Here is an 8,998-nt window from a genome sequence, read left to right on the forward strand (position 1 = left end):
CTCATTGAATGTTTCGTGTTTCATAATTGGTTTTGGTATATAAAAAATTTAATGTTGATCAAATCGTATATACTATAGTCTGTTTGGGTTTGGGAATAGAAAAAGTTCATTAAAACTTTGATGTTAATTAGAAACTGTATGGAAACTTAAAAAAAAGTTTCGGTATCTATAGAAAATTTAAAGGAACGTTTCATACGTGTTTCGTACGCAGAAACGTTTCCATGGAGTTTCGGATACAGGTACGGCTACCTGTTTGGAGTTTCGGTGCATCATAGGTAATGAGGAACATTATGTCATTATGTCCCCATATTGTTGATTTATGTTTGATTATTGATAAGAAGTCAATACTGACTAGAGTGAACAGATATAATTATGAAAGTCTATATATGAGCATCACATCTTGTTCAAGTATCTAATCGAAAAAAGAACTTTGGACAATGTTATTCATTTTGCTATAGTTAAAAGTAAGGAGTTCTTATAACACAAGGTTCCGATGATACAAAGAATATTTATTTGGAATCACCTGCCGCATCTACTTTTATTTTGTAAGAATAGTTTTGAAACAAGCACTTCCAAAGCGAAGTTATTTCTCCACTTGCTAAATGTACAAAAATCTTCGTTTTAGAACTTCCCAACAATCCCTTATTCAAATCACTGCGAAGGTTAGATTCCCGGTCATCTTCTTCTTCTGAACCTGATATACTAGATATATCATAATCCTGAGCCAACGAATCAGATATCCTTACATCAAAATCCTCCTCGTCCACGGTAGCCTTTCCAGCAACAGTGAGCTTTACCTGATAATATAAATTGATATCAGCAACTCCATGAATTGCAAAAAATCAAATTGCTGGCAAGAAAACAAAAAAAAAACGACAAGAGAGTGATAACTCGCTAGTCCACACATTAAAAAAGGTCACCGCCGTACCACATAACAGCATATACAATCACCTATCGGGGTTGCCTTTACAATTAGCACTAGTACATACAATGACCAAAACGGTTTGAGGAAGTGAAGTAAGGTCTTCTTTAGAATGCTTTACTTAACCATGCTTGTTAAACACGATATCTATCTAAATCTATTTTAAGATTAAGTAACACCACATCACCTCTTTTCCGACGAATCCAATAAAAAAGGTAATATTTTATGTTTTTCCCAACCCAATAAAAACTATTGGTTATTGCGCGGAAGTGCAATCCAATACATCTACTCCTATATATTAATTTCAAAACAGTTCCCTGGCATTTTATTCTTTTTGGCTCTCATGTTAGGTTAAACTTCAAATCTTAGAAATCAATCTATATGGTTATGGTTATAACTAAGACCTACCTCAACTGTCATTAACCATTTCAAAAAAAACAGAATTATATATATGCATAATATAGATATAGATGAGAGAGATACGTTAAAGCGATGGAAATCGGACTTGAAGTGAGAGCGTTGATCAGCAAGGGAATCAAAAGTTAATACGCCACACGTGTTGCAGCTCAATCTTTCACCAGCAACAACACCACTTTCCTCTTTTTCTTTTTCTTCATGTCCATTTTCGTCAGTAAAAACAGCTGCTGTGAATGACGGGTATTCAAGGAGGCGGCATGAGTCGAAATAATTAGACGGAAGTTCAAAGATTGAACGCTGTATCTTTTATTATTAGGTTGTTGTTGTTGATTATATGAATTCATCATGGTGGCGCTACGGTGGCCGGAAGTTGACTCTATTGGTGGTTGCTTATCAATTGTAGATGCTATTTTTATTTTAGTTTGTAGGCGAAGAAACAAACTAACTGACTGGCAGACGACAAGATGAGAGATGTGAGTGTGCAGACCTGATTCAAACTGGGCTAATTTGTATTGGGCTTTTACATAGTACTTAATCAACATTTTGCATATTGTGTACTTATTATTTCAAGCCTACTTATAAATTGGATTAAGATCATTTGATGTTGATCGGTCCCATCGATTAGATGAGAGAGGTCATTCAGTGTAAGACCTGAGGTAGACGAACGGTTCACTGTCAGTGGTTTTCATTTGGGGTAGGAAAGATAGTATTTTATTGCTACAAGTATAGATCATTGAAAATAATAAGACATGTATTTGAATATTTCCCTAACATTAAAGTTTGATGTTGAAATCTTGAGCATTTATTTTAATCTAAGGGTTAAAATTGATTCAATTTCATAAAGTTTGATCAATTTTACACTACCATAATTACAAAAATCCCCAAACAAAATTTTGAATAACAAATTTCCTCAATACTATATTAATGAACATATCAGACAAATATACCCTTTTATTAATTTGTCACTAATTGAGCGCCAAAATGATCTCGCCAATTGATCTGCTATTTAATCGGGTTTCTATCTACAATAGTTTAGTCTTTCCATTTTGTTCTCACATAGTGCTCTCAATCACAACCGATCACAACCCTATATCCTGAATCATGTAAGTGTTTTCCTCTTCTTTTTTAATAAAAGTAAAGTAAAGTAACTCCCAATGCCGTCTTCCACGGGTTTTGGGTCCCAATACCGTCTTCGACGGTGTATGGGGAGGTTGATATGTAGACAGCCTTACCCCTACTAAAGGTAGAGAGGCTGCTTCCAGGTTCTATCATAGGTAGAAAAGGACCTCCAGCCTTGTAATCAGTAATCATATTTGGTGCACGTGCACAGTGATATTTAGTTGGGAGAAAATGGATATTGGTAGATTTTTGATAGATTTTGTAAGTATTTATGGGCATGTAGAGTTTGATTGTATATCCAGTATTACTCAATAAGCATAGGAAAGGAACATTCAATAATGAAGTTTAATAAGAAAAAGATAATTGTGTTATAATAATTTTTTATTATAGATTATGGAAGTGGAAAGCAAATTAAAAGGATACTGAAGTGTGAAGTGATTTAGCAACATCATTCACAATGAAGACGATGCCTGTTTCGATAACAAAGTGACTATTTCCTTGTGAACTCTTAATTGAAGTTTTAAAATGAAGAAGGGTATAATGGTCACGATAGAAAATGTAATTGAAGAAATTGTTATGAATGGGTAAATCTGCTGTTTGAAAGATAATATTGGAAAATTTTGCAATTTAAAATTTTGATTGGGGATTTTTGTAATTTTAGTAGTATAGTATATGCAATTCTCTCTTTAAAGAATCTCTATCTCAAAAATAAATATTGAAATGCGTTGAATCAATATTGACCTGAAACCCTGGACCCAGACTAGACCCCACCCATGTTATTAGGTAAAAACTAGGTCTCCAAGGGTGGTGGCCCTGTGGTAAAAACTAGGTCTCTAAGGGTGACAATATTTAGAAGTCCCAACTTCAAATCCCAAGAGCAAAAAACATACCCCTTGTGGCCATGGAGGTTCACCAGCAACGAATCCTGGCAACATGCAAAATGAGTGGTCACCCTGGGATTAGTCGGCAAGCCAAGTGAGTTGGATACCTAGGTTAACCAAAAAAACATACAAATGTGTGTGGTGCATTCAATTTGAAGCGTTTCCCTATCCCTACAACCTGATGCATGTACAAGCAACCGAGATTCACTATCATGCCATACCAAATTTATATATGCAACAAATCCCATTCCAAATTCCTGTTTCGACAAAGTTTTTACACCAATTATCTTCTTTGTCTATTAGTAATTATTACTGAATATTGACAATAATAGTTTTGGTTGTCCACATTTTATTGTCGTTATCAAATGTCTTACTAATTATTGACAGCTAAATACACATTAATGCTTAGCTATTTACAAATATGTTTAGCAGGAGTAAGATACAAATCATCACCCCTGCCATCCTTTTACAAACAAACAAATATTTCCCATGAACCTTTTAAAAATGCAACAATTGACTTCTTGAACAATCTTATGAAAGTATTTAACTAATTATCAGATATTTAAACATCCCTCAATATAAACCAAACAGAGAAATCTATTCAGAACTTGTGTTAAGGAGGATTGACAATTCTGAATCATTCAATTTAAAATGTTTATCCTTATCAGGTGAAAGGGTCATACAAAGAATTTGCTTTAAACAAAGCGGGGCAAATGGGTTAAAAGTAGCTGAAAGTACACTTAAGAAGTTCACATAGTTAGCTACATGCCCCTAAACCATTTTATTTTAAAATATTACATTAGTAGTGTTATAACATACTTTATCACTTCCTGTAATCATATCTAAAACATTAACTTTATAATGTAGGTTCGACATATAGGTGTTTCATGTTTGTGTGTCGACCCAACCCTGTATGCTCTAACTGGTACAACACCCCGTTTCGATCCAAGACTGTTCTGACCCATTACCCAACCAACCAGCCATTTTTCTACCTCTAGTGTTAACCCATATGATTACCTTTAAATTTCCTTTTAGTGTTGGTAGATATTACTTTAATCTTGAGGGCAGAGACCAAGAAATACGTAAAGCACAAAGACCATCACGTTCTAAATAAGTAAGGTTGAAGTATTACATACCATGAAGCTGAAATTCGTCCTGCTCCAAGCTTTTTCACAGATGATAGTGTGGATTTCAAAAGTGACTCCCATCGTCTTATGCTTCCTTCAAAACGTACTCTCTCAGAACAAGCTCAACTTCCTCTACCACTCCCAAATCTCGAAACCAACGAGCCAATTTCTCTGAAGCTTCTTTCCCGATCATTATCCCATCCTTCTCTAGATCCATCAAAAAGTCCAACACTTCCTTAAGCTTATTGTCCTTCTCATAAACATCCAACATCAAACCTACACACTTATCATTAGGGAGAATACCAGCTCTCCTCATATTCTCAAATGCAACACAAGCTTCTTCCTTTTGACCTGCAAGTACATATGCGTTGATGAGGACTGTGCATATCTTATCATCAGGAATAATGCCCGCGATTTGAATTGCATCAAATATTCTTTGAGCTCCTACACTATCTCCACTCATCGAGTATGCCCGTAACATTGCCTTGTAAACTTCACTTTTTGCATATATTTGTTGAGCTTCCATTTCTCTAAGTAGGATTTCTCCATCTTCTAACATTCCAGCTCTTATGTATGCCATAACCATTGACCCGTAAGCTCTGTTATCTAAAGGAAGCCCAAGAAGTTTCATTTCTTCAAATGTATCTTTTGCAAGATTAAAGTTTCCGGCTTTACTATACATATGAATCAAAGCTGTTAACGTCACTTGATCACATTCGAAGCCCCTATTCTTCATGGCTTGTAGTGTGTTTTCAGCATCTTGTAATTGACTTTGCTTAGCATAACCATGAATTATCTTTGTATAGTCACGAATATTTGGTTCAAATGATTCTTCAAGAAGTGCAAATTCGGCCACCTGTTCAAAATTTTTAAGGAATGATATGGGGAAAGGTTAGGTAAAGCATGCAGCAGGTAAAACAGAGGGGGTTATGTAAAATTCAGGGGGGGTTTATGTAAAATTCAAGGGGGGTTATGTATATTTATCAAATTCAAAGGTTTAATCTGTAACTTTTTTTTTAATGTGGCAGTACCTAAGCTTAGGTAAAGTCTGCAGTACGGATCATTTTCCCTATTATAATATAATATAAATTATAGTTTTCAACAAAGCTCGGTTACACAAAGGCAGCTCCCACAGTGAGCCAGTCCATAGATTGCACTGCTTAACTATAGCGCTTTATGAAAATGTATATGAAGTATTAGTCAAATCTTAGTGGTGTTATTCGATATCGACAACAAGGATAGGACACATATAAATTCCAACAATATTTTCATAATTTGAGACGAAGATGTCGACTACGGAGACGACAAATCCTGCTGATTTGTTGGATTCTACTGATAAGGATATGTTGGATGCCAAGTATTGGGAGATGAGTATGTATAAAACTGCATTGGAGGGACGGAAAGGGGAATTGGCGGATGGTGAGGTGGAGAGAGATGATGATTTGGATGTGCAGATTGGGAATAAGCTGAGAAGGGATGCGTTTTTGGTTTTTCGGGCTTTATGCAAGCTTTCAATGAAGACTCCCCCAAAAGAGGCACTTGCAGACCCACAGTTGATGCGAGGAAAAATTGTTGCATTGGAGTTGCTCAAAATTTTGTTGGAGAATGCCGGGGCGATTTTTAGAACCAGTGAAAGGTACCTGCATGCTTTCCCTCTTCCTCAGTGTTAAATTCCCCTTTTTAGTTTTGCTTGTTGGGAACTTAAATACTACAATGTACTAAGTTACTAAGTATGATTCATAGCCTTTACTTGTGAATAATATCATACCAAGGCCGAAATATCTATATAGGTGACTAGTTTTTTCTTTACAGTAGTATGTTTTGTCTCTTCTAATCACACAATCAACATAATGGCTATAGATCTCTGCAAGTTAAGGATTACTTTCTGCATTACTAATCATAGCCTAGAATTTAGTAAATTATGGTATAAGATTATGCTTGTCTACATAATCATCCTCATAGAAAATCTTCACAAGTTTCATTATATCACAACAGTTGGTTAACATGGCTGTAAACCCGAGTTTTAACTGTCATTAGTGTATCACTGTCCGACTATTAAAAGTAATCCTGTAGATACTTTTCAGTTAATTTACATCTGTACTATCATATAAAGTATTTACTCCTCTCCCATATTAATATTCAACACTACCAATAAATTTGTGCCACCTCATCTTCTTTATATCCATACTACCAAATAGTCTACAACATTTGTTGTAGCCTTCATGGGTTGGGTTGGTTTGGTTGTGGATTGAGAATGAGTCTTTGCAGATGTGGCAACGTTTTTTTTTTTGCAGCCTTAGAATAACTATTATGTTTGTCCACTTTATTAGGATTGGTAATCTAATCTCTAACTTTCCTTATGGCTACTTAACTCAGTAGAAACAACATAAGCTTAAACATAGATTTTCCAGTTTGTTACGATTCAGGGACTGTTTAATTGATTGCTAAGTATCATAGAATCTGTGATTGTTTAATTGCAGTGTGCCATGAGTCTGACAGCTATACTACTACAGTACTACCTGATCTAATCCTAAGTTATCTCAATCTTGTTATTTACATAATTTCAAACTTCTTGTTGTTACTTATTCTTCTGTTTTAACTTCAAATTTTTTGTACTTGCTCATCACTCCGATATTTTCTTTTCTTGTTGGAACAGATTCCTGGGTGCCATTAGGCAATACCTATGCCTGTCTTTGTTAAAGAACAGTGCATCATCGCTTATGATTGTATTCCAGCTCTCCTGTTCGATTTTCTTTAGCTTGGTCTCAAGATTTAGAGCTGGATTGAAAGCTGAAATTGGAGTGTATAGTAGAGCTCAAAAGCCTATTATCGAGCTTATGTCATTTTACATCTTCATCCTTTGTGTATATATACATAATAATCCTCATACTATCTAATCAAAAATACATACATTTACACATACATTATATCGAAAAAGTATAAAACTTATCAACAATATGTAAATACCTGTAATCGCAACGGGTGGTTCATAATATCCAGTTCTTTAAGAACAACAAGCCAATCAGCTCTAGCAGGCTTCATACTTGTCACCCAAGCAGATAACAACAATGACAAACTACTATATTTTTCGGTCGAAAAACAAATCAACTGTTTCATTAAAGCCTTACAGCGATTCGACATGTTTTTTGGTAACCTAGATATATGATTTCTTTGTGCATCATTTATTTCATCAGGTTTTATATCAATCCATTTATTAATTTTGGGTTTCTCATTATGAACTTGGCCTAATTCGCCGACTGCGCAAACTAACCTGAGAAATTTGGGGTTTGGAAATGTTGGATTTGTGAATGTGAATGAAGGTTGGTTGGAATGATGAAAGATTTGAGATTTGTGGTTTAAAGTACAGATAGGGTTTAAGAAAGATGACATACTGAAAGAAGAACAGTGCATCATCGCTTATGATTGTATTCCAGCTCTCCTGTTCGATTTTCTTTAGCTTGGTCTCAAGATTTAGAGCTGGATTGAAAGCTGAAATTGGAGTGTTCTTTCCAATGATTGTTCTCAGGGTTCTAGAAAATATTGCCCAACCAAATTTCCAGCAGAAGATGATTGTACTGCGGTTTTTTGAAAGGTTGTGCGTTGATTCACAGATCTTGGTTGATATATTTATCAATTACGATTGCGATGTCAATTAATCTAAAAAATATTTGCGGAGATCTTGGTTGATATATTTGCGGTTTTTTGAAAGGTATGTTGTCAATTCATCTAAAAAAAAAAGTTGCAGAGGGAGAGACAAAGAAGACGAAGCAAGGAAAGCCTAACAAATTCTTATCTACAACTTAAATTTTCATTTCAATCCCTGGAGTTTTGAATTTTGTAAAAAATAGATAAAAAGTTATCAAACTATGTATTTAAAAATGTGGTTTTTTTGTTTTAGTTAAGTTTTTTTGAAAAAAATGATCTAGATAGTATTAAAAATATATGAAATAAAAATGAAATAGTATTAAAAATAAATGAAAAAGAAATGAAATATTATTAAAAATAAATGAAAAGGAAATGATGAGGTGGAGATGGGGGGAGATGGGGGAAAGTGCCGCCAGTGATTTGGGGAAGATGAATGGAGTAAAATGAGGTGGCAAAATTTTATTGGTTAATGGTGGGGGAAGAATGGTAACCACTCCCTCCCCCCTCATGCACTGTCACACTGAAGGGAAAACAATCACTGACGGGTATAAGGTCTTTTTGGAAGAAACATGAAGAATGAGATGGAGACATAAAGATAACATGCTGGATATATTTTTCAAATGTGGTACTATAAAATGTAAACATGATGTGCTTCAAAGAGTTGTAAGTTGTGAATTAATGGGTATACGTTTATTGTCATTGAGAATTATTTAGTTGTTGAGGTATTGGTGAATGTGTATATGTTTTACTACTTTGTTAGGTTTTTTTTAATCTTCATAAAATAATAATATTATATCATTTAACTTTATTTACAAATTTGTATTTATTTTACTATGTTGGATGAAAATATAAGATAATGTGCTCCATGTATTTTCTAGCATTTATTT

At 34.5% G+C, this 8,998-nt stretch overlaps 1 protein-coding gene across 9 annotated transcripts; it reads right to left on the reverse strand.

The window, feature by feature from the left end:
• Positions 1 to 413: 413 nt before the first annotated feature.
• On the reverse strand, positions 414 to 8,208 carry LOC122590914 (pentatricopeptide repeat-containing protein At1g01970-like). Of its 9 annotated transcripts, none has more exons than XM_043763093.1 (5): positions 7,434 to 8,208; positions 4,476 to 5,322; positions 3,349 to 3,383; positions 1,406 to 1,563; positions 414 to 797 (listed from the first exon to the last, which is right to left on the reverse strand). In XM_043763093.1, exons 1-2 carry the CDS (start codon positions 7,878 to 7,880, stop codon positions 4,552 to 4,554), a joined length of 1,218 nt encoding a protein of 405 aa, XP_043619028.1. In that variant the 5' UTR covers positions 7,881 to 8,208; the 3' UTR covers positions 414 to 797; positions 1,406 to 1,563; positions 3,349 to 3,383; positions 4,476 to 4,551. The 9 variants fall into 9 exon arrangements, with proteins under 9 accessions (XP_043619028.1, XP_043619026.1, XP_043619027.1 ...); XM_043763091.1 differs by having other exon boundaries at positions 1,406 to 1,566; XM_043763092.1 differs by having other exon boundaries at positions 3,349 to 3,411.
• Positions 8,209 to 8,998: the final 790 nt, after the last annotated feature.

The sequence above is a fragment of the Erigeron canadensis genome, chromosome 3 (assembly GCF_010389155.1).
Source record: "Erigeron canadensis isolate Cc75 chromosome 3, C_canadensis_v1, whole genome shotgun sequence".
Taxonomy (NCBI): domain Eukaryota; kingdom Viridiplantae; phylum Streptophyta; class Magnoliopsida; order Asterales; family Asteraceae; genus Erigeron; species Erigeron canadensis.